The 25419-nt window shown below is 45.3% G+C and overlaps 1 protein-coding gene and 1 pseudogene across 1 annotated transcript; both read left to right on the top strand.

Moving 5' to 3' along the window:
• Positions 1 to 4978: 4978 nt before the first annotated feature.
• On the top strand, positions 4979 to 22548 carry Tmem150c (transmembrane protein 150C; the record flags this gene model as incomplete). The annotated part of the gene is made up of 6 exons (XM_050149932.1): positions 4979 to 5040; positions 5132 to 5164; positions 5270 to 5337; positions 12814 to 12941; positions 15281 to 15458; positions 20072 to 22548. Coding segments are annotated over 6 exons (678 nt in total), but the record flags the coding sequence as incomplete, so codon positions are not given.
• Positions 19415 to 19504, top strand: LOC126506629 (uncharacterized; annotated as a pseudogene).
• Positions 22549 to 25419: the final 2871 nt, after the last annotated feature.

The raw sequence follows: 25419 nt of genomic DNA, 5'->3' as shown, positions 1-25419 counted from the left end.
TTTTTTTTTTTTTTTTTTTTACTCTTTTGGCTTTGGGGGAGGGGACCACTCACCACCCAGCTCCCAAATAAATCACACACAGAGGCTTATTCTTAGCTATGAATGCCCAGCCTTAGCTTGGCTTGTTTTTTTTGACAACTTTTCTTAATTTATTCCAACTTTTGCCTCTTGGCTTTTACCTTTATTTCTGTATACCTTTCGTTACTGTTTTCTCCTTGCTGTGTAGCTGGGTGGCTGGCCCCTGACGTCCTCCTCTCCTGTTCTGTTTGCTCCTCCTCATTCTCCTGGCTTCTCCCTTTATTTCTCCTCTCTGCCTGCCAGCTCCACCTGTCCTTGCTCCTGCCTTGCTATGGGCCATTCATCTCTTTATTAGGACCATCAGGTGTTTTAGACAGGCACAGTAACAGTTTCACAGAGTTAAACAAAAAGTGTAAACAAAAGCCACACACCTGAAAATAGTGTTTCCCAGCAGACACTGAACTGTTTTACACCCCAGTATCAGCTATCAATGAGATTGATTCTGTGTCCATCTCCGAGATGATTTTAGGGTCTTAGCTCTTTAGAGGAGAGCATCAAGTAGCTAGATAATTACTAGCAGGGTTGGAAGCCATTGAGGAAAGAGCCCTCCTTCATGGCATCTTCGTCCTCCAAAATTTACATTATGTAGCTAGCTGGCAGCCTTGGAGACCATTGAAGAAGGAGCCTTCGTTCAAAGCATCCTGGTCCTCAAAAATTTCTGATTACCAGAAACTGCCCCAAGACCCCCCAATGAGGATGCCAACCTCATCCAACAGGAAAGAGATACATGGGCCACAGCTGCACCTTCTGAACCCATCTCTAGAAGCTGTACCTTCCCAACCAGGCTCAGGAATGTTAGCCATGGCCAACTTCATTTTGAAAAGTTCTTATGTTTTGGTTAAATAGTAGCAATTTCCACAAACCACAGTAATGAGCATTCCAGAACTAAAGCCTAGATTCCTGACCCACACCACCCCTGAAGACCCTTGATGTTGGCTGTCCATAAGGGATGGTTTTGGGGGGGGTCACCTGGAATTCTTTCCCAGACTCTGTGTAGTCCTGGATATCCTGGAACTCACTCTGTAGACCAGGCTGGCCTCTAACTTGGAGATCCACCTGCCTCTGCCTCCGGAGTGCTGGAGTTAAAGGCATGCACCACCACCACCCAATGGAATCTTTTATTTACTACTCACCATTCTGTTGTCGCTCCTAGCAACAGCCAATCCTGAGCCAAAAAGGGGCGGAGCTTTCACCCTCATTCCCTACACCCTGCTTCTGCCCTATAACTACCCCAGTTTGTAAGGTTTGGGAGCTCTGACTTACAGAGACCTCCCCTTCCAGGTTCCCCATCACTGAAGAAGGATGCTTAAAAAAAATCCCACACTAGCTCAGAACTGAGTATAATAGAGGGTTATTTATTTAGGGGTAGACTCACAGATCACAGTCCTCTGCTGGAATGGAGAACAGCAACCAAATCCCGCCGCTGGACGTGTGCTCTACATCAGCAAATATAGTGTAAGAGGTCATGCCCAAGTGGGTTGGTAACTTAAAGGCTACTGGCTGTAGGAATTCCTACAGCGCCTCCCCCTTTTGTTTAAATAAGAAAGTTCTAAGCCTAATACAAAGTTATACACAATAAGAACAAATATCAGGCATAAAAATTAGAATTACAGCCAGCACAAACAATATCAAGCAAGAAACATGTAATAAATGTTTCAATAATTATCCTATTCTAACACCCCCACCATCAATAAAGACCTGCACCGCCTTTAAAAATGTGGCATCCCTGTGGTGGCTAGTGTGTTGCTGTCAAATGGGCTCAATGTAGAATCGCCTGGGGTGGGGGTATCTGTGGGGAGTCGTCTGAACTATGCTGGTCTGAGACCAGGCTGTGAGAGGGCCTTAGCTGGGCGCGTGGAGGTGGGAGGAGCCACCCTGGGTCCTGGATGGATGGAAGGGAGAGAGGGTAAGCTGACACTAGTGTGCATGCTCGTTCGTTGCTCTCTGCTCCTGACCGGAATGTGTGTGATCCGTTCTTGCTGCTGTGACTTCTCCATAATGGTGAACAGTCAGCTGGAACTGTGAGCTAAAGCAAACCTTCTGTCCCCTAGTGATTTTGTCAGGGCAGTTTGTCACAGTCCCGGGAAGTGAAGCTAAGTCACCCAAACACAATGTCTGTCATTTCTCCACTGTGCTGGTTGGCGCTAACCGAAAGCCTTGTTCATCTTGAGAACCCACTGGAACCGCTCAATAACATGCTACCAGTGAAGTTCAGATTTGCAAAGCATCTGGCGTTTCCCCCGTGAACTGCTAGTTTATTTCGTACCTATTTGTTTCTAACACTCTTTTCTCTAGCCTTAGCTACATGTCAGATCCATCAGGCTGTTTATATTCATACTTGCTCTGGACTTCTATACTCTGCATCTCAAAATACTTTGAACATGTCACTGCATGTGTGAAGCTGAACGTGTTCATGAAAGCCCTCCCATTGGGTCATAGCTGAGATTAGAAATCTTTATGCTAATGGGTTTTTGATCCTACTGCACCTATTGGTTTTGTGGGAGCCTAGGCAGTTTGGATGCTCACCTTACTAGACCTGGATGGAGGTGGGTGGTCCTTAGACTTCCCACAGGGCAGGGAACCCTGATTGCTCTTTGGGCTGACGAGGGAAGGGGACTTGATTGGGGGAGGGGGAGAGAAAGGGGAGGCGGCGGTGGGGAAGAGACAGAAATCTTTAATTAAAAAAAAACCTCTTTATTAAGTGCCAGGAAGGTCTCGTGGTTCTCACAATTGCCTTTCAATTGCTGATCTAAGTATTTTTCTAAATATAAATGGTGCTTATCAATACACTGTTGTTGGAGTTATGGCCCCATGGAAAGCCGATGAAGTCCTGCGAGAATGTATCTTGTTGACATGATCATGGCCATGTCATATTGAGCACCCCCATGCATGCCTAAGACCCACAAGAAAGTAAAGCCTTCCCTTGGTCCATGTGAAGATGGTGACAGAGTGTGCAGATGTATGTATTCCTCCCCCTGGATGTTTACAGACTGAGATTGCTCTCTTAGAGAGATCTCGAACTAAGAGATTAGTTGAGCCNATATTTAAAATAGTTTTTCTAAAGTAAATATATGTGTGTGTGTTAATTCAACCTTACTAAAGTTGTCAAATTTTTCATCCTTTACTACTTAAAGTAAAATAACAAAGTTGAATAATAAATTATTTAAGATAGGTAATGAAGATCCCCACCCCATCCTTCTTTAACAGAAGGTTTTGCTATGTAGACTAGGCTGGCCTTGAACTTGCAACCATCCTCCCACCCCTGCACACTGAAATTACAGGCTTGTGCCACTACACAGACATTTGTTCTTCTCGTGAACAAATTCGTGTTCTTTGTTTTCAGGCAGAGTCGCACTGCGTAGGCAGGTGAAGCCTGTTCCAGGATGGCTTGCTTGTTCCATGTAACGAATATTTTCAAAGCTGGTTGTATGAGTTCATATTTACAAACTTTTCTCATTTGACACCAGTCAATGTGCTGTGGGCTCTGTTTGCAACCAACTCGTGACAAACTCTAAGGTGTTTATAAAATAGGTATCTCTACATTGGAAGGCCTGGCTTACTACCAAAAACAAGGTCCCATAGTTGCTGATTTCAATCCGTACTGTCTTAAGAAAACTCACGAAGAATGGTTTCACTGGCCTGTGATGTAGGTCAGTGACAGAGTGCTTGGAGAGCCATACAATAGGCCATGGGCAGCTACTGTTCTATTGCTGTGATGAAACACCATAGCCAAGGCAGCTTATACAGGAAACCATTTTATTGGGGCCTTCTGGCTTCGGAGGGTTAGAGTCTTGTGAGTGTGGAACAAAGGCCTGGAGGCTGGAACAGCTGGGAGCTCACATCTTGATCTGTCAGGAGGAAGTAGAGAGAACTAAATGGGAACAGTCTGAGTCCTTTGACCCTCAAAGGTCACATCTCAGAGGCACCTCCCTCAACAACACCGCACCTTCTAATCCTTCCCAGGCCGTTTCACCAACTGGGCACCAAGTATTCATTCTCATTCAAACCACCACAGGCTTGATTGCCAGGAGGGGGGAAGAAGACAGAAAAGGAAAAATGGTAGTCATATATGCCTGAGAAATTTTATAAAAGCTGTGATGTCCATCCCTCGCCCCCAGTTTTCATATTATAATTGTCACTGTTTGAACATGAATTCTTCTAAGGAATTTAAGGATGCTTATGTCCCTGCGTGGGTGTGTGCAGCTAAGTATAGATGCGTGTGCAACCTAGAGGCATCAGATCCCCCCGGAGCTGAAGTCACAGGAGTTGTGAGCTACCTGACGTGGGTGCTGCTGAGAACCGAACTCAGGTCCTCTGGAAGAGCAGCACGTGCTCTTCCCTGCTGAGCCACATCTCCGGGTCCTGATGACCGTGGCATTTGAGCGTTAAAGCACCAGTGATCTATGGGTAAAGAATTGCAGTTGGCACGATTGTGCTGATGCACAGCTGTAACCCCAGCACTGGGAAGGCTGAAATAAGAGAATGATAGGTTTTAGGCCAGCCTGAGCTACATAACAAATTCCAGGCCAACCAGTGCTATAATGGGATCCTGTCCCAAAAAGAAAGATAAATGTAGTTAAAGATCTTTTTCTGTCTGTCTGTTGGTTGGTTGGTTAGTTCAGTGTTTTGAAAGGGAGTCTCACATAGCCCAGGCTGGTCTTTTGCTCCTTGTGTAGCCAAGGATGGTATTGAATTCCTGATCCTACTGTTTCCATATCGGAAATACAGTTATATGTGTTCAAGCATGCCCAGCTAATGAGCGTTTCTTAGTTAGAAAATAATTGCTCTGACATCTATCCATGATATAAATAAATTAGATATTTAACTCAATTAAAATGAGAAATATTAATTCTTGGGGGGGTGTTTTAAATTGTCTTGTTTTATAAACTGGTCATTCTTTCTTGCTAGGTACTTTATAGCCGTGGAAGATGACAAAATTTTGCCATTAAATTCAGCCTCAAGGTAAAGATTACATCTAGAGAAATCACTGCTCCGTCATAGAGTCAGCAGTGACTTTGCCTTAACCTGTGCCTCTGTGTTTCTTGTTATCTAGGAAATCTGGCGTGAAGCACGCTCCGTACATTAGGTAACTCTGATTCTTCCTGACCTGTTGAGTTTGAGGAAAGTGCATGTCAGATGCATGACGCTACCGATTTGAACAGCCAACCGCTAAGGCTACGTCTTTCTCCAGTTTTGCAGGCGATGATCCTCCCGCCAGTTGTGTGTTCAGCCAAGTAATGAACATGGCCGCCTTCCTAGGTAAGACGGGCAGGAACGGTGCTTTAAGGGCTCTGCTCCATTTCTGTGTTAAATCCTCCTGAAGCCACGCCAGAACGATGGGGGACCTGGCTGACCATTTAGTATCGTGTCGTGTCAGGATGCTGAAGGCAGGTTTTTGTAGTAATGACACTTTGCCACCATAAATCCTTCTGCATCCCTGTCTCCTTCCCAGCCCTCTTCCCTTTGCCATCTTTATCTGGTTCTCCATACTCGGAACTTTATTTCTTCTGCTGTGTGAGATAATATATTTCACATGTTGTGGAATCTTGCTGAGACGGTACTAGGATGCCACATGGTAGTCTTATTTATTCCTTCCCTGGCAAAGATGGATGTAGCAGGCTTTCTCTTGAGCAGCCAACCAGCCCCCAAATCATGACAGGGAGACTTATTATTATTTATGAATGCTCAGCCTTATCTTAGGCTTGTCCCACCAGCTCTTATAACTTAATTTAACCCGTTTCTCCTCATCTACATTTTGCCTTGGGGCTTTTCACCTTTCTCTCATTCTGTATACCTTACGCCATGTCTGTCTGGTGCCTGCTGTCTCTTTCCCTTGTTCTCTTGAGCCTAGAGTCCTCCTCCTACTTATTCTCTCTGCCCGCCTGCCCCACTTATCCTGTTACTACTGCCTAGCTATTGGCCGGTCAGCTTTTTACTAGACCAGTCAGGTGCCTTAGGCAGGCAAGGTAAAACAGCAGCCCATCTTTACATCATTAAACAAATGCAGCCGAAACAAATGTAATACACCTTCGCCTAGTTAAAATAATACTCCACAGCAATGGGAAAGTAGGTAGGCTCTGTGGTGCATACTCTGTTAACACTGATCTCGGATGACACCCTCCTGTGTGCCCACATACATATCAAGCCGCTGTGTAAAAAAGTAGGTTTAAGAAAAAGTACCATTTCTTTGAGGCCCAAGGCCCTCCTTCAACATCTTGTCCCCCAGGATCTGCAGGTACTTTCTGAATCCTGCCAGTCCTCTGGAGATGGTGGGAACCAGCCATGCTCTTTTCTCTTGCTGAATCTACTTTGTATACCATTTTCCACCAAGCCAGGCCTTCTGAGCATCTTGTCAGCTGTCTGTCATCGCTGGCATGCTGTCGGGAGAGGACCAGGAACAGCACAACAATGCCGGGTTTTTTGAAGGAATTTTTTTTTTTTTTTTTTTTTTTTTTTTTTTTTTTTTTTTTTTTTTTTTTTTTTGCACAGTGAGACTTTCATTCCTAGCAAAAGATACAGATAGATAGCACTGCAAAGAAAGTGTCGGCTTTGGGCGTCCTTACCCCCTATGTCCACATAGTTCACTTACATATAGAGCTTTGCCTCTCTATCCCAACAATTTCCTACTCACACCTGCTGTTTGCCTCCACACACACACGTTGAGATATGGTTTTATGTAACCCAGATTGGCCTAAAACTTACTATGTAGCTCAGGATGATCTTAAACTTCCGACTTCCTGCTTCTACCTTCTGAGTTCTGGAATTGCAGGCACGCACCACCATGCCCAATTTCTATGGTTCTGGAGATCAAATCCAGAGCTTTGGGCATGGTAGGCAAGCATTCCACCAAATGAACCCCAAACTCCTGATCCTCCTGCCTGCATCTCACAAGCATTGGGTTAGAGCCATGTATTCTTTTTTTTTAATTTTTATTTATTTTAGCCAGGTATGGTGATGCATGCCTTTAATCCCAGCACTTGGAAGGCAGAGACAGGTGGGTTTCTGTGAGTTCAAGGCCAGCCTGGTCTACAGAGTGAGTTCCAGAACTGCCAGGGATACACAGAAAAACCCTGCCTCAAAAAAAAAAAAAAGAAAGAAAGAAAGAAAGAAAGACAAAAAGAAGAAAAATATTTATCTATTGTCATTTTATGCATATGACTTTTGCCTACATGCATGTATGTGCACCACTTGCATGCCTGGAACTTATAGAAGTCAGAAGGAGGCGTCAGATGCCCTGGAACTTATAGAAGTCAAAAGGAGATATCAGATGCCCTGGAACTGGCGTTTCGGACACTAGTGAGCCACAGCGTGGGTGTTGGGAATCAAATCAGGTCTTCTGCGAGAACAGCAAGTGCACTTAACTGCTGTGCCATCTCCCCAGCCCCATGTGTACTTTGAGAAAATGTTTACTTTAGGGAAGGAAGACTTAGCAAACTCACTGGAAGATTGTTAGCCCAGGATGCAACATGGGTAGAGTCTTGGTTGGTCCAAAAAGCTCAAACCACGAGAAACACGAAGTACACTCTGAGAGACTCCGAAGAGGACTTCCCTGAAGTTCACAAAGTTTTTTCCTGGAGCTAAATGTGTTTTTTTTTTTCTTTTCTTTTTTCTTTTTCTTTTTTTTTTTTTTTTTGTTTTTTCTTTTTTTTTATTGAGAATAAGAAAAAAAAGTTTCCGCCTCCTCCCAGCCTCCCATTTCCCTCCCCCTCCCCCCACTCTTCTCCCCCTCCCCCCACTCCTCTCCCCCTCCCTCTCTAATCCAAAGAGCAGTCATGGTTCCCTGCCCTGTGGAAAGTCCAAGGTCCTCCCCCCTCCGTCCATGTCTAGGAAGGTGAACATCCAAACTGGCTAGGCTCCCACCAAGCCGGAACATGAAGTAGGATCAGAACCCCTTGCCATTGACCTTGGCTTCTCATCTGTCCTCATTGTTCGCCTTGATCAGAGAGTCCTGTTTTATCCCATGCTTTTTCAGTCACAGTCCAGCTGGCCTTGGTGAGCTCCCAATAGATCAGCCCCACTGTCTCAGTGGGTGGGTGCACCCCTCGTGGTCCTGACTTCCTTGCTAATGTTCTCCCTCCTTCCGCTCCTCATTGGGACCTTGGGAGCTCAGTCCAGTGCTCCAGTGTGGGTCTCTGTCTCTATCTCCATCCATCACCAGATGAAGGTTCTATGGTGATATGAAAGATATTCGTCAGTATTGCTAAATGTGTTTTTGTCAATGCCTTTCCTGCCGAGGTGTCTCCTAACCTGGAAGTGTCTGCCCTACAACCACCAGAAGGTCATGATGCTGGGTCTCTGGGTCAAAGGGCATTCCTTCCTGCCCTTGACCACGAGGGTTTTCGTGTCTCAGATGGTCGCAGTGTCTAAGGACACAGCACTCAGCAGCAAGCAGAGGGTGTGGCTAGGGTTCATCTTCCCAGTCTCATAACTACCAGCTTTATACTTCTTTACCCTTCTCTTGACACCTGCTCCTCTAAAAACTCCCATGCCAGGCGTGGTGGCTCGCGCCTTTAAACCCAGAAATCAGAAGAGGCAGAGGGATATCTGAAATCAAGGTCAGCCTGAACTAAGCTACATAGTGAGTTCCAGGCCAGTCTGGGCTACATAGAAAGCCTCTGCCTACAAATAAGTAAATAAATAAATAACCCGGTAAACACATTCATTTGTTAGTAGCCACTATAGCCTAAGTGGCTACTAACAAATCCTCGCAGTTAACAGAGAATAAAGCCCCAAGAGTGAACTTGAATTGCAGGGCTGGGGCCTTTCCCAGACGCTCTGCAGTCGCAGCACAGGGGCCCACAGGCTGACAAACTCTGCGCCGGGAATCCCCTAGGGCCCAACACAGACATTAACAGCCGTGATTTCCACTCCAGAGCCACAGCTGAGAGCCCTCTAAACACTGCCTCTTTTGATCACAACACACAGGAGTCTGCCTTCACGCGAACGCCATTGCAGACAGTCCTCCATGGGGCTTTAAGGAAACCAGCGAGCATATTGGAAGCTCTGCGTTGTTTCCTTCGTAGTCTGTGGACAAATTGCTATCTTCCAGTAGTCGTTGGTACAGCATCTAAAAACAGCCAGTTTGCACACTTCCCAACTTACATCATCACAGCCTGTGATTAACTAATTATAAAAGCGCTTGCAGACACAGGCAGCGCGAGCGGAGCCCCTCTTCCAGGTGACATTCATCATCGTCTCATTCTCTAGCGCTCCCCGCTCCGCCAAGAAGCAATTAAGCTTTTACCGGCTTTTGCTGGAAGGAACCGCAGCAGCCAGCGAGCAGTCTCCATTATCTTTCATCACGTTTGATGCCATCTGGTAGACACAAAACTGATTAAGATTAGTGTTCAATGAGAGCAAAGCAGCGATTACCTATTTATCAACTCTGGGAGTGGCGAAGAATCCATTGCTCACTAAAGATTATTGCTATATATGGCGGGCGCTTTCTTCTCCCCAGGCCGGTCCCTGGTAGACCTCAGGCTATCACTTCACGCTCTCCAACTGCCTCTGAAAATAGCCTTCGCTGCTTAGGAGTCCCTGTTTTTGACAAGTCGTATAGAGTGTAATTTATAGTCTAAAAAGGAGTCCGTGTGGCGTTTATTAAAATTAGTTAGCAAAGATCTTTTATCTTCTTGACAGACTAATCAAAGATTAAATGCTCGGTTATTTTCTTCCCAGAATTAGCTACATTTCTTCGTCCTAAATGTACGCTTTCCTCTCCTCTTGGGGGAGGGACCTAAGACAAAAAGGTGCTGAAAGGAATGTTTTCCCCTGCCCTGGAGAGGGTGTGAGGGCGAAGCTAATAGCTAAGTGGTTTCAGTCACCTAAAGTGGCCGCCTCCCTCCTGCAGCCAAAACTCCCTGGCTGGCTTGCTTTACCGCAGCCATAAATAGGAATCATTGGTGCACATACAGTAAAACTAGCAAAACAAAACAAAATAGAAGTTGGCCGGGTGCCAGCTTAGGACTGGGACGGGGAGACGCTGCTCTCAGTTCCTGACTTGAAAACTCAAATCACATCATAAACATTTCATTGTTAAAAGTCAGCAGTGTTTTATCTGTGTTCCTTTTAAAATACAGAAGAAGATCAGATGGGGACACCCAGATAACAACAACAACAACAAAAAACATAGACGAAAATAGCAGAGGGGTAGATTTTAAAGTTTTTTTCTAACCCAGCGGTGGTGGCGCACACCTTTAATTCCAGCACTCGGGAGGCAGAGGCAGGCGGATCTCTGTGAGTTTGAGGCCAGCCTGGTCTACACAGTGAGTTCCAGGACAGCCAGAGCTGTTACAGAGAGAAACCTTGTCTTGAAAAACACCAACGAACAAAAAAACCAAAAACACAAACACAAAACAAAAGTTCTTCTTCTAAAACTGTTAATACAAATCTAAACTTACTACATCTTACTGAGGGACCCATGTCAGGGGAGGTGACATGTCACCAGCGTGTGTGGCAGTCAGAGGACAACTCTTTTTTTAAAAAAAAAAAATTGTTTCTCACATATACAGTGTTCTGCTTATATGCCTGCAGGCCAAAAGAGGGCATCAGATCTCATGACAGATGGTTGTGAGCTACCTACCACGTGGTTGCTGGGAATTGAACTCAGGACCTCCAGCCCCAGAAGAAAACATTTAAAAGTTAGTTTTCTCCTATGATGTGGGTCCTGGGGATTGAACTCAGGTCGTCAGGCTTGGTGGCAAGTGTCTTTACCAAGCCATCTCACTGGCCCCAAATTGAAATTTTCTTTAATAAAACTTAAAAGTATATCTATTAATCTATTAGGGGCTGGAGAAAGGCTCAGCTGTTAAGAGCACTGGTTGCTCTTCCTGAGGACCAGGGTTCAAGTCCCAGCAACCACATGACTCACAACCATACAGTCCTAGGGAGTCTGACTCCCTCTTCTGACCACTGCAGGTACTACACATGTGTGGTACACAGACATATATGCAGGCAAAACACATAAAAATAATAATTTTTTAAAGTTTTAAGTGGATCTATTGGTCCTGTGCTGAGAAAAGGTCAACATATACAATATAAAGATGATTTTGAAATGGTCATATTCCTAGAAATTACTTTTATGAAGTTATAATTTAAACACTATTTGGTGAAAATTTGATAATTTGCCTGGAGGCAAATTCAGTTCATCATTTCTGATAAAGCCAAAGCCTCATTAGTTCCAGCTTTCTATAAAAGGCTCTTTTAAAGGGAGAGTCTGTCTCACCTGAGTAGTATAGAGTTGGTGGGTGAAAAGGGCAGAGCTTCATGTTTGGAATATAACTGTCGAAACTGGGTGAAGTTATTACAGTCAAGTAGGCTTCTGTCTGTGAAAAAGTGGCTTCTCACCCATATCCCAGACAGAAAGACACTGCTTCCAGGGGCAAGACATGCATCGTGCCCGAAACAACTCAAGTCCCCCTGCTGGCAGGGAGAGACACTGGCGGGTGGGTCCGTGTGAGGAGCTATACTGGGGTCTGCGTGTGGGGTAAAACTCTAGAACAGTACGTCCCACAAATTTAAGTGCCCAGCAGGGAGTTCCCAGGGAACTGCTTTCTGCCAGCTGTCTTTTAAAGAGATCAAATGCGCTGTTTGTGTTCTGTCCTCCTGCGGGGGCATCACGTGGTGTTGATTAGCAAGTGTCCCCATGGGGTCCTGTGCAGAGCCCCTCAGTCCTCATATCAGACTTTCTTTATTAGCGCCCCTGTAATTAGTGCTCTCCCAGCTTCCTTCTCCGGTTCACAGCCTACAAGCGAATACAGCATCACGCTCCTTCCTCATCCCACAGGATACAGTTGTAGTTAACAGACCTCCAGTGTGACTCCAGGGATACTGGCTGGAGAACTCTTGTCCACGTAGTTATTCTCTGATCAGCCATAGACCTTGGCTGGGACATGTACCAAAAGTTATATCAGGATGAATAATTTGCAGTTTTGTAAATCATGGGTTATCCACATTTTGATTGCAAAATCCAGATATGAATCATGTTTTATTCCCAGTGGTGGGAGGATCTCAGAGCTTGGCACAGTGAAATCTAGCAACCAGCGAAATGCAATCATGTGGATGGCTTTTCTGTATTAATGGCTAGAGAGACAAAGGTCTGGCGTCAAGGTTAAACCCTTAGTAAATAATTTCCAATTTAATTGCTATATGAATAGGGGAATTTTGTCTTCCCTGCTGAAATATAGTATTGAAATAGTCACAGGTAGTCATTATTGCATTCCCTTATAGGTATATGTGTGTACATGTGCATACATCTATATGTCTGACAGCAATTAGTGAACAAAGGAAGCCATGAGTTTGGGAGATAGTACGTATTGTGTATATGGGAGGATTTGCGGGGAGGAAAGGGAAAGAGAAAATGATATAATTATAGTCTCAAAAAAATCAAAGAAGGAAGAAAACTTTTCTGTGGTGAGATTAAAGATGATCTCTGAGAGCCACACATGGTGGCTCATGTCTGTAATCCCAGCATTCAGGAGGCTAAGGGAGGAGGATCCTGAGTTTGGACCTGGACTACACACTGAGTTCCTGCCCAGCCTGGACTACATACCGAGTTTCTAGGCCAGCCTGGGCTACATAGCAAGTCCTTGTCTCAGAAAAGATTTTAAATGGGTCTTTGTTTATTTATTTATCCATTTATTATATATGTATTTGTACATTATGGTTTTACACTTCTGCCTTAATCTAGGCGTATGACTTAACATTCTTTAATTTTAAGATTTGTCTTATTCCTAGCCCTCGTGGTAGCTGTTCTGCGCTTCATCCAGCTGAAACCAAAGGTTTTAAACCCATGGCTGAATATCAGTGGATTGGTGGCGCTGTGTCTGGCTTCCTTTGGAATGACCTTGCTTGGTAACTTCCAGGTACTTCCTTTGGCTTTTTCACCTCCCTCTCACGCTGGTAAGATTATCCACTTCTAAGTTATTGCAGCCTAGGGTACCGTCTCCGTGTGACCCGTAGAATTCTGCGTGAACTCAGAAGCAAACACTTTGCACTTTGACTCCACATCCGTTATCCCCAGGGTCACCACGCCTGTTCCCATCAGACGCGTGAGTGCTAACCGCTGACGCAGATGGCATGATGACCGGGGAGTTATCTTAGAGCAGCCGTGAGCTTCCTAACAGGATGTCTTTACAGAGTGTTTCAGGCTCTTCATCATAGATCGCATCCCAGTACGCTCTTCTAGAAAATTACTAAGATCACTGCCTCTAGATAATTAAACACTGACTATCCGTCTTTGATGAAAGCACACACATCGGAATAACAAGTGTCTATGAGAGTCGAGAGGGATGCCCAGAACCTCTCCGGAATCCCTGGTCCATGCTCCTGGAACTCAGAAGCCCCGGAGCACACCCGGAAGAGTGGTTTGCTTTGCCAATACCTCATCTTCCTCTTGTTCTGAACAGCTTCATCTATTTCCCTAGTTGGATGATTTCCCTGACTCTGTCCACTGCACACTGTAGTCCACCCTTCCCTGCTACAAACTTCCCATGAGCAAACAAGAGATAGATCTGACCCATCTGCCAAATGAACCCCAAATGCCACAGGCACTCCAGACCCTCTGCATTCTAGTGAGTGCTTAGTCGTGCTCTTGGCTTTTCTACGTGTGTCTCTCTCTCTCTCTCCTTCTAACCCTCACTCTTACTGATTCATGAAACCAGGACCGTCTGTCTATTCCTCACGACTTCACCTTGGCACACGGTAGCAAACATGTTTTGCATTGTGAGTTGTTTGGTATTCCCATTCCAGATCAAGCTGGATAGCCTGAAAGCTGCGTCCTTAGAGCGTACTGCCTAGGATGACGACTCAGCAAGAGTGTGTCCACTGAGATTGCTGCTGAGATCATGGTGGTGGCCGTGCTGCGCCGCCTGCCTGGGCTGCGTCTGCAGGCACGGCTGAAAGTAAATCCCGTCCGCTGCACCAGGGCTCTGAACGCTGATGAATAGGAAGTGCATGCTTCCCCCTAAAGTCTAGGAGAATCCCGGAAGTGGGTGGTCTTGGAGAATGACCAAATGTAAAGCTATGAATAGTGGCCCCCCCGATATGAAGACCTGGAGTGTCCTCTCGCGAGTGCGATAATCAGCCCCCTGGAGGATGGGATGAGAATCGCTTCCGTCGCTGCCCCTCTTTATTAATTTATAAAAGGTTGAACCCTATGACTACGGTATTACCTATGCTAAAAGCAGGTAAAATGTTGATGATAAATGAAATGGGTTGCGTTTGATATGAGAGATTGATTCCCTGGATGTGAAATTTAGCTTGAGAAGTCATTATTTAAATAAAATTTGAAAATATACCCTTTGAATTATGAGGGAGAAAGTGTCTTCCTAGCAGTGGGTGGGGGCTACAACCAAAAACAACAGAAAAGTTATAAGGGAAAGTGTATTGATTTGATACAGCGCTACAGCAACACGCCACCCACCTGTCTCTTCAGCAGGCCTCACTTTTGTGTGTGTGCAGTTAAAAATGCAGATGGTTTCAGAAGGAGTTTTTAGCGATAGGTGCCTTTTATAAAACAGCTAGGTAATGACTCGGGGAATATTCACAGTTCTCACAACCAACTGCAATAGCAAGAGCCTCGGTGGTCGAACTCTGTGGAAGCCTTGAGTGTGGCTCTTCAGACCCAGTTCTTTGTGGCCTGGGACTCTGGCTGACATTCAGAGCTTTTGCAGTTTTCTTTATAGGAAAACAAGACCCAGGGAATTCCTATCAACACTGAGTAGGTGGAGTTCCACGGACAGGCCAATTGTTCCCAGGGGTATCACGGTGTGCCCATCAAATCTTCCCGTGCCAGAACTGGCGATTCTCAGTAAGCACACAGCGGCATCCCAAGCTTCCTTCCCTCAGCTCGGAACTCTGCGTCTGGGGTGTGTGCCCATAGAAACTTGACATTTCCCTTTTCATGTAATCTCCTGCTCTTTCATTTCCTTTCCTTAAAAGCTTTTTTCTGGCAAACAAATTCAGGAAATAGATCCCTGCCTCTTGCAGAGTTTTCTAAACAAATGTTTTTAAGTTCCGGGAAAACTGTTTCTTTGCCCCCTCTGTAGATTTTCGCCGTTTGAGAGTAGACCCAAGGAGTCAGTGGAGATGAAAAGGTCTAGTTTCTCGCTGTCGAGAAGTTCTTCCCTCATCTTTCCGCTATACTTTTCGTCCATCCACACAGTTTCAGAATGAGTCTCCACATAGCTCCTCTGTTCCCTAGCTCACGAATGATGAAGAAATCCATAATGTGGGGACGTCCCTGACCTTTGGGTTTGGCACACTGACCTGCTGGATCCAGGCCGCCTTGACACTCAAGGTCAACATCAAGAATGAAGGCCGGAGAGTTGGGATTCCTCGAGTTGTTCTGTCGGCTGTGATCACTCTCTGTGTAGTCCTGTGTATCCTTTGAAGGCTCATTGCCAGGGACAGTAGGACTCAGGTAAGTTTTATATGACGAAGACGAGACTATGACCCTTCCTGGGGTGTGGGAAAACTGTCAGATCAAAGAGCATCAGACTGAAATGCCGTAATGAAACCATCACTTTAAAAATGAATAGCCAGAAGCTAAAGACGTGGCTCAGTGGTCAAGAGCATTTGCTGCTCTTGCAGACAGTGGGTCTTTGATTCCCAGCACCCGCATGGTGGCTCACAACTATCTGTAACTCCAGGTAGAGGGGATCCAACATTCTTTTCTGGCCTCCTCAGGTACTGGGCACACTAGGGGTGCACATACATACTTGTAAGTCTTTTAAGGATGAATAAAGAAAACTGAATAGGTATGGTGGACTATAGACGTAATCCCAGAACCTGAGAGGTGAAGGCAAGAGAATTGGGAGTTTAAAATATCATCCTTGGCTACATAGTGAGTTCAAGACCACATTGGACTACATCAAACCCTGTCTCAAAAATAAAAGTAAGTTAAAATTAATTTTAAAAAACATTGAGATCAGATTTTTAAGCCAAAGAGAGACAAAGAACTAAAACTAAGGCAGATTCTGGTGTCTGAAGATTACTTTGGCCTATGGGAAAAGTGTCATAATTCTGTCTCTAGTCATATAATATTCCATTTATGAAACCATGGCGCAGAAAGTCCAAAAAACGTGTACTGGGTTTTTTTTTGTCATCTTAAAAAAAAATTCATCTATGACTTTAACTCCTATTAGAGTCAGGGCATTTATTAGCCTTAACATGAATGTCAAAAGACATGTCCATATCTTTCAGGATTATGAATGTTCCTGGAGAACAGTGCAGGAACTGGACCACCTTCAGTGAGTGGTTTTCTTGAATAGATATGTGAGGCTTTGGACGGCTGTTCTTTTCCTTTCCTCCCCTTGGAGTTTGTTTGAACCAATGGAGAACAGACAAAGAAGAGCTGGGTGAAAACCAGCTTTTACTCCTAGCAAACCAGGGAAGAATGGCTCAGACTCCATCCACACCCTATAGTCCACTCACCTGCTCATAACAAGCAGAAGGGAAAGGCCTTACTCCCTTAAAGCCCAGACAAGTCCCAAAGAGCCTGCTAGCTGGCGTGGGGCTCAGTGACACCACAGGAACCTGGTCCGGGAGAAGTTGCCAGTTCCCATCTGTGCTGTTCACTTCTCTGTTGCTGTGATAAAATGCCCTGACCAGGAGCAGCTTAGAAGATGACAGGGTTTGTTAGCTTACGGAGTCTGAGGGTTATGGTCCTTCATGGCGGGAAAAGCATGGCCACAGACAGGGAAAGCATGATGGCTGGAGCAGGAAGCTGGCTGCTCACGTCTTCATCCATACACAAGAAACAGAGAACAGAAGCAGGCAGTGCTGTAGCTCTCCAAAGCCTGCACTCGGCAACATACTTCCTGCAGCAAGACTCCATCTCCTGAGGGCTCCGTAAGCTTCCCAGACAGAGCCAACTGGGGATGGAGTTCTCCAATACAGGAGCCTAGGGTTGACATTTCTCATTCCAGCCACAGCCCCACCCCACCGCACACGTCAGTCACCCAGTGCAGACAGCAGATGAAAAGCAAAACCAGCCGATTTATACCTAGCAAATTGGGAAGAATGGCTCAGGCCTCATCTACACCTTGTAGCACCTGTGTTTACTCACACAGGCTCTCCTCAGAAACCGGAAGAGGGGGTCATGATTCTTAGGTGATCAAACACAGCTAACGCTTGCACGCCTCGGTTATAGTAGCCAGCAGTGTTTGTTGAGCATTTCCTGTGTCTAACCATCAGCCTAAGCACTTGGAATGTATGGGTTCTTCTAATCACGGGTGGAGATTCAGGGGTAGGTTAATTTGTCCAGGATCACAAAGACTGTAGCGGCCTGATGAAATATGATCAAATAAATCAGAGCCGCCATTTCCCCAGCGAGCTGACACGGCCCTGGTGATATTTTCTGCCCTCGTTAGAATGTGCCCTGACTTGCAGTGACTCTCGGGCTGACAGCTAATGTTTCCGATTGTGTTGTAGCTAGTTATCTGGGTTTCCTGGGTCTAGGCTCGGTCAAGAGACCAAAGATGCCTGACACAGCTCCACCTGTCCTTTAACTCTCTTAAAGTCCCTGGAGATTATAGGTCTGTAATTTAAAGATAGAGCACAGACCTAAGTTCTCAGATATGTCTAGGGACGTATCTCATTTTTCTAAATGCTTTTGGTTCTCAGACTCTTCATAGCTCACTAGAATATGCTATGGACTTCCTGCTCTTTTCTCAGCTCCTAGGCTTCCACACATACAATCACATGTATGTACATGCATTCTTATGTATTACATACATATATTTCTTTTCTATAGGTTTATATATTTTTAGGAATGATACCACCCTGATTTTTATTAGAATTTGTGATTCTTTTGCTTTTTAAAAGTTTTTCTATTTATTTATTTTTAATTGCGTGACTGTTTTGCCAGCTTCTATGTGTACCATGTTTGTGCCTGGTTTCCTCGAAGGTCAGGAAGAGTCATCCCCTGGTACTAGAATTATGGATGGTTCTGAGCCGTCATGTGGGTGATGGAAACTGAATATAAAATGAGCTTCGTGGAGCCCGAAAGATGACGCAGTGGTGAAGGGCACTGGCTGCTCTTGCAGAGGACCTGGGTCCAGTTCCCAGAATGCATGTGGTGGCTCACAACCATTCATAATTCCAGTTCCTGGGGCTACATCACCCTTTTCTGACCATGACACGGTGCACATACATACATGCACACCATGTAAGATGAATACTTCTTCACATGTAAGATAAAATTAATCAATTTAATTTTAAAATTAAAAAATATTAGGCTTCATTATGGCATTTCATGTATATATAATGTATTTTGATCATATTACCCTGTTTCTAGTCCTTTTGTCCCTTGCTGCTTTTGTGAACCTTTTATTTTGAGACAGGTTCTCATAGAGTGCAGGATGACCTCAAGCTCACTGTATAGATGTTATCCATGAACCTTGGGTTCTCCTGCCTCCAACCCCCCACCAAGTGCTGGGGTTACAGGCACACACCACTCACTCTATAGATGAGGTGACCAAGAGCTGAGGTTACAGGCACACACCACTCACGGTATAGATGAGGTGACAAGAACTGGGGTTACAGGCACACACTACTCAATGTATAGATGAGGTGACCCAGTACTGGGGTTGGTTACAGGCATACACCACTCACGGTGTAGATGAGGTGACCAAGAGCTGGGGTTACAGGCACACACCACTCACGGTGTAGATGAGGTGACCAAGAGTTGGGGTTACAGGCATACACCACTCACGGTGTAGATGAGGTGACCCAGTGCTGGGGTTACAGGAATACACCACTCACTCTATAGATGAGGTGACCCAGTATTGGGGTTACAGGCACACACCACTCACGGTGTAGATAAGGTGACCAAGAGCTGGGGTTACAGGCACACACTACTCAATGTATAGATGAGGTGACCCAGTACTGGGGTTGGTTACAGGCACACACCACTCACGGTGTTACAGACATAGACAACTCACTAATCCTTTTAAGTTGCTTCTCTTCATCTGTTAGCGTGTGACCAGGAATGAGACTAGCCTATATAGTACTGCCTAAAAGGAGAGCGGAGGGGTCCCGTTGTTAGCCTTGCTAAGCGGAGACTGTTGTATGGAATAGCTCTGGTCTGAAACACTCAGCAGGGTGGCAGTCTGTTTTGTACTCACATTTAGTCAGGCGGGTGCAGAGTTCAGTGGCTGATGCGTGGTCCAGGTGTTTGGGCAAACCCACCAATTCATACCTGTTTGAGAATAGCCTCAGGCAAGCTGCCTACTGTGCCTCGGTTTTTCCAAGGTCTCTAAAACTGTCAGTGATGATAGGATCGCTGGAGGGTTGGGGGGATTTTCTGTGAAGGTGTCTAGAAATAAGCCCAGCTGTGCTAGCTTCGGCAGCACATAGCCTAAAATTAGAAGGATACAGAGAAGATTAGCATGGCATGCAAATTCGTGAAGCGTTCCATATTTTAATATGGTACATTTACAATGGAGTACTACACAGCAGAAAAAAATAACAACAGCTTGAATTTTGCAGGAAAATGGATGGAACTAGAAACCGTTATTTTGAATGAGGTAACCCAGACCCAGAGAGACAATTATCACATGTACTCACTCATAGGTGGTTTTTAAACACAAAGCAAAGAAAACCAGTCTACAAACCACAATCCCAGAGAATTTAGACAAGAATGCAGACACTAAGAGAGACTTACATAGATCTAATCTACATGGGAAGTAGAAAGGAGAAAAAGACAAGATCTCCTGAGTAAATTGGGACATGGGGACTTTGGTGGAGGTCTGAAGGGCAGAGGGGAGACACAGGGAGGGGAGCAGAGAAAATTGTAGAGCTCAATAAATATCAATAAAAAAAAAAAAAGAAGAAGCCCAGCACGGCACAGATCAATAACCTCTAATAACGCATGCAAACACAGCTCTCAGCTCCACCTGCCACGTTACTTTTGAGCGTGGCTCTGGCTACCAGCTTTGCCCGGGATGGGGAGAATGATGTCTGGTTACCTTCCTTGACGGCTGCTCCCCAGACTTTATCCTCATGGCCCAAGACATCCACATGTATGCAGCCCGGGTCCAGTGGGGCCTCGTTATGTGCTTCCTGACGTACTTCGGCACCCTGGCTGTGGAGTTCCGACACTACCGCTATGAGATCGTGTGCTCTGAGTACCAGGAGAATTTCCTGAGCTTCTCGGAGAGCCTGTCAGAAGCTTCTGAATATCAGACCGACCAGGTGTAACCCATCAGTTTGTCCTTGGGGGATGCGGTGGGTGTGACCACAGAGGAGGGGCCAGGAGGATACACTCCCGAGACTTTGACACATCACCTCATGACACGTTTCACACCCGCGGACACATATTCGTGGCCACATTTGCCGAAAGAGCTTGTCAGGGCGGGTTATTTCTTTCGTGAACAAGCACAAGCCCTGATGTGTGGAAATACACGCTGTCACACTGAAAAAAATTATGCACGACCAAGCCGGAAGCTTGTGCATGACCGCCTCCCGTCCCACCCTCCCAGTATGCCTTGCTCCTCTCGTCTTCGTCACGTTTCGAACCTGGCATCTTCCTCCAGCAGAGGACGGCTGGCCGGATGTACCATAAGAATGATGCCAACTCCCGAAGTTGCCTTCAGGTCAGAAGGGCCTGGAGTGAGCCTGCGGGAGATGTGGACACCCGAGCAGCATCTGTCGGGATGCACACGGCACTGAAGCTGTGACTGTGGCCTGAGGAAGGCATGGGCAGAGCTTTGCCGCCAGGCTGACTTCCCCACCGTTGAGCGCTAGGCTTTGTGGATCCAGTGAAAGGAGCGTGGATGCAGAGAACATGCGCGGGAGGGGCCCACCACCGCCATTTGGACTTGGCTCACTCTGCCTGAGAAAGATCTCCAACTCTGAATGTTCGCAGGGATAGGCTGCCAGGCATGGCACAGGTACAGTCGAGAGGGCACAGTTTAGTTTTTGCTTCCACGCTGTGTCCTGCACAATTTTGGGTTTATAGTCTGCCTTTTCTTTTTTTCTTTTTTTAAAATACAACCCTCATGGTGTCTGTAGGCCTCATGAACAAAGATGTGAACCAAAATCAAGAACATTGTTTTGGTTTCAGTTTATGTTTGAAGCAAAAAAAAAAAAGGGGGGGGAGGGGGAGAATTCTCAAAGGAGCACAAAGAAATCTGCACAGGGGTGGGGGTGGTGAGGTATGAGGGTGCCTGTGAGCTTTAGGAAAGACAGAAGGTTGGAATTCTTGCTGCATATCCCAGCCAGTGGGGAGACTTTCACATAGATGTGTTCCCCAAATTTTATAGTTCAGGGACTGAGGCCTTTTCAAATTTGGAAATTATAGAAGCTAATTAAAACATTGTCCTCACCCAAACCACACTGGTACAATCAGAACCACAATGCTGAACACGGGTGTCTCGCCTACAAGTTCAGAAGTGATCTAGGATGACTTCAGGGTCATCCCAGAAACTTTGTGCCAACAGTGTGCCAAGGGCACAGCGACACTACCATGACCCTGACCAAGTGCACTGTCTCAAGAAATCCCAAAATTCACAGGGCCTGGGATACCCCGGAATATAAAGTGAAGAATTTTGTAAATTCAATCCAAAGTATAGCTTCCCACAGAGGGGCTCAAATGTTGGTTCACCTAAATCTGCACCCCAAAGCACACTGAGTAAGCGTCCACTGAATAGGTTGTTTCTGAGTGGAGGTAAGGAGTATCAAAGAGATTTGAAGCTGAGTGACTGGGAATGTCTCAAGTAAGGAAGGAGAAGAAGAGAAACAGGGTGAGACTCCCTCAGCAGTGAATGTGAGCCCCCTCCCCCAGCAGAGTGTTCTTATCGAAAAGGCAGTAAGTGTTCTTACTGTCAATAGTACCCGGTGACGTCTCAGTTTAAAACTGCTTTGGGCTTTCTTTTTCTTTCTTTTTTATATTTTAAAGATTTTTTTAACAAAGAACAAACACGGTTTTATTTTAAACAGCTTTTGGTGACCCACTCGTCTGCTGTCTTAGGAGTATATGTAACTGCACATCTTAGCAGAATCTAGCAAAGTCTGGCGTTACTCACTGGGATCTGGCCACTAAATAAAGTTGTTTTTTGCAAAATTGTGACTTCCTTGTCTGTTCTGCTAACAGTTCTTCATAGGTGTATGTCTGCATAGCCATGTTGGCTGGTAATAGTATGCAGAACACTGTCTTTACGTCCACTGTTTTACTATGAAGGATACAATTCGGGATCAGGCAAACGGAAGAGGTGTGTGAGGAAAGGAGGGTCAGGGACTGCCTGCCCTCAGAGCATTCCACTCTCCTGGCTCCCCACAGCATCCCTCAGTCTGGAAGCCATCCACAGTTCATGGTTCAGGAGCAGGGAGGGCTGATAGGTCCCTCCCCCCCAACCGTCCTTCCACCTCCAGGAAGTGGGTGGGCCCTCATCCTGAAGTTACCTCAGCAACATGAACTCTGGTATGCTAAAAGGGGTACATTATGAATAAAACATTGCTGTTAATATTCTGTGGATGTTAGAAATTCCATGCCAGGAATAGAGACAAAACTAAACATCTTATTTGAGAAAATGTTTTCATACAATAAAATTTTATATTCTTTCCGCTCCCCATCTCCTCCTAGATTTTCTCAACCTCCATACCCATCTAGTTTCTCTCTCCCTCTCTCAACAAAAAGCTAAAATCGAAGCAAACGAAAAAAAAAAAGCAATAACAAAAAAAAAAATACAACAAAAACCAGAAAGCTCACAAAAGAACATGGGTTTTTTTTATGTTAGCCAGCTACTCCTGAGCATGGACCTGCCCTCGAGAGTGGCTGATGTACCCAGTGACTCCATTCCAGAAAACAGGTTTCCTGTTTCCAAGCAGGTGCCAATCACAAATAACTTCTTGGTAAGGTTTGGGATTGTGTGTCCATTTTCCTTCTCAGTGCTGGGATTTTGTCTGTTTTGAACCCATGTGGGCCTTATGTGTGCTAGCACTGTCTCTTTGAGTTCCTGTCTGCCTAGAAAACAGTTTCCCTGTAGCATCCATCACCTCTGGTACTTACAGTCTTTCTGCCTCCTCTTCTGCACAGATCTCTGAGCCTTGAGGAGCGGGTGTTTGATAAAGACATCCTGTGTAGTCCTAAGCACTCCAAACTCCTCTCTCTCTCTGCACATCATCCAGTTGTGGGTCTCTGTTAATTGCCATCTACTGCAAGAGGCTCTGATGAGGGTTGAGGATATGAGTAATGGGTATAGCGATGTCATTAGGATTCATTTTATTGCTGTTTCTTTAGCAGAATCATAGTAGTAGGTTTTCCTCAGGCTCACGACTTACCTAGCCTCAGTTCTTGGCCACTTTCTCAGTGTTCCCTGTCCTGGAACAGTCTTCAAAGCCAATCAAAAGTGGCTGGTGACTCCCATAACATTTGTGCCACTATTGCAATAGTATATCTTGCAGTACTTCTTTGTTTTGGGTCACAGAGTTTGTAGCTAGGTGATATTTATGCCTACTCTTCTCTGGTATGGAGCAAAGCACCTCTTAGCACCTTGAATACTTGTCAGTAGGAAAGAAGCTTCTAGTTGGGCATCAGCTGGATTTCTCCATGTTCAGTGACAGAAGTCATGTATGTCTTCAGCAATATGGCCTTACCTCAAGTTCTAGAAAGTAACCAATACCCTTGGCAATAGCCTCTGATGTTGGGGGTAGGGGGAGCAGTGGGAACCTTTGGTCAACAACTCAACAAGATATAACCTATTCTTGGCACTGGATGTTTCACTGGTGGCATAAGGGCTAGTTGGGCATTGGCTACCCCATTATATGGTGACTCCAATTAAATTCCATATATAGAGAGATATATATAATATATTTACATACATACATACACACACATATTAGGAAGCTTCTACAATAGTAAGTTTCATATGACTTTTCAAAAGGCCTTTAGGGCAGTTGTCCCTCCCATATCCCTTCCTTTACACTGCCCGCCTCTCCCCATTTAACCCTATTCTAGATTACCTTTAAACTCTTTATAACACTACCCCATCTCACCCTCCTTTCAACTGTTAAGAAAATGAAATTTTAAAATCTGCAGCAAATAGATGGAGCTAGAAATAATCATCCTGAGTGAGCCAAAATGATAAACTCTGTTTTCTCTTACATGTGGATATCAGATTTAAACTTTATTTATGTTATATTTCCATCCAAAAACAACAGAGGTAGCTAGTAAGGGACATGGGGTTGGGAGGAGATCTTCTGAATCTTTTTTTTTCTTTAAAAAAAAAATTTAAAAAGCTATCTCACAAATAAAAGGGGAGATCAATGTTTGAGTCACAGCACCCACACAGGAAACCATAACTGGGGTATCTGCATGTAGAATGGGCAGCCCTGGAGGTCAGGAAACTAAGTGCCAGACATACTGGTTTTGGTGGTTCAACTGAGCCTCTTGAAGGAGAAAAGGCCAACAGTATGTGATGGGCCACACCTGTAATCCCAGCACTAAGGAGGCAGAGGCAGGACAGCCGGGTTCCATTCTGGACTGAACTGCATCGTAAGGTCCCTATCTCAAACAAGGAGAAGAGAAAGACTTAAGTATTACCACGTATTGACCCTTCCAAGTTGTCCAGCCCAGATCTCCATCCTGATTGGTTGTTAACTACTAATTAATGGCATCTGAACCGTAAGGCATCTTAGTTTTAACCCCTGATTTTAGGCCTTTAAGCCTACCCTTCACACAGCTGTCCCATGGAAGTTAAGATGTCTGTCTTCCAGATGTTTACAGGGATCTCTTTTCTCTCCTGTGTCTGTTCGCACAGCTGTGGGGAAATCCTAGCAGTGCTACCTTCAAAGTTGACTACAAGCCAAGCACGCCTTTCATTCCAACCCTTAGGAGGCAGAGATGGGCAGATCTCTGCGAATTCAAAGTCAACCTAGTGAGTTCCAGGATGACCAGGGCTACATAGTGAGATCATGGAGGGAAAAACAGAAGAAAAGAAATTTGAGGCCAGCCTGGTCTACATGAGACCCTAGCTTTAAAGTTGGCCATGAATCTCTACTGTCACTATCAACCATCCCTCCTGAAGTTTCAAAACAACAAAACCCTGGTCTCTCTGCTTCCATTATGTTCCCTTCAACCTGCTCTTAATACAACAAAGTCATCTTTCTTGAAAGCTAAGGCTGCTCATTTCCCCCTCCCCTGAGAGCACTCCATTGCTTCCCCGTGTACTCAGACTGAAATTGCAAACCACTACAATGCCCTGCAGGCCCCAAACATGTTTAACTCTTTTTCTCAGACCTCCACATAAATGCCAGGACACATGCACAAGGTAAATAAAAATTTAATAAAGTACGACCCCTGTGGTTGGTTTAAATTATAATTCATGGGGCTGGAGAGTT

This window comes from Alexandromys fortis, unplaced genomic scaffold (genome assembly GCF_014885135.2).
Source record: "Alexandromys fortis isolate MF-2015 unplaced genomic scaffold, M_Fortis_MF-2015_v1.1 scaffold_0, whole genome shotgun sequence".
Lineage (NCBI taxonomy): Eukaryota > Metazoa > Chordata > Mammalia > Rodentia > Cricetidae > Alexandromys > Alexandromys fortis.
The sequence above is the reverse complement of the archived record's forward strand: the minus strand, read 5'-3'. Positions and strand labels throughout refer to the sequence as shown.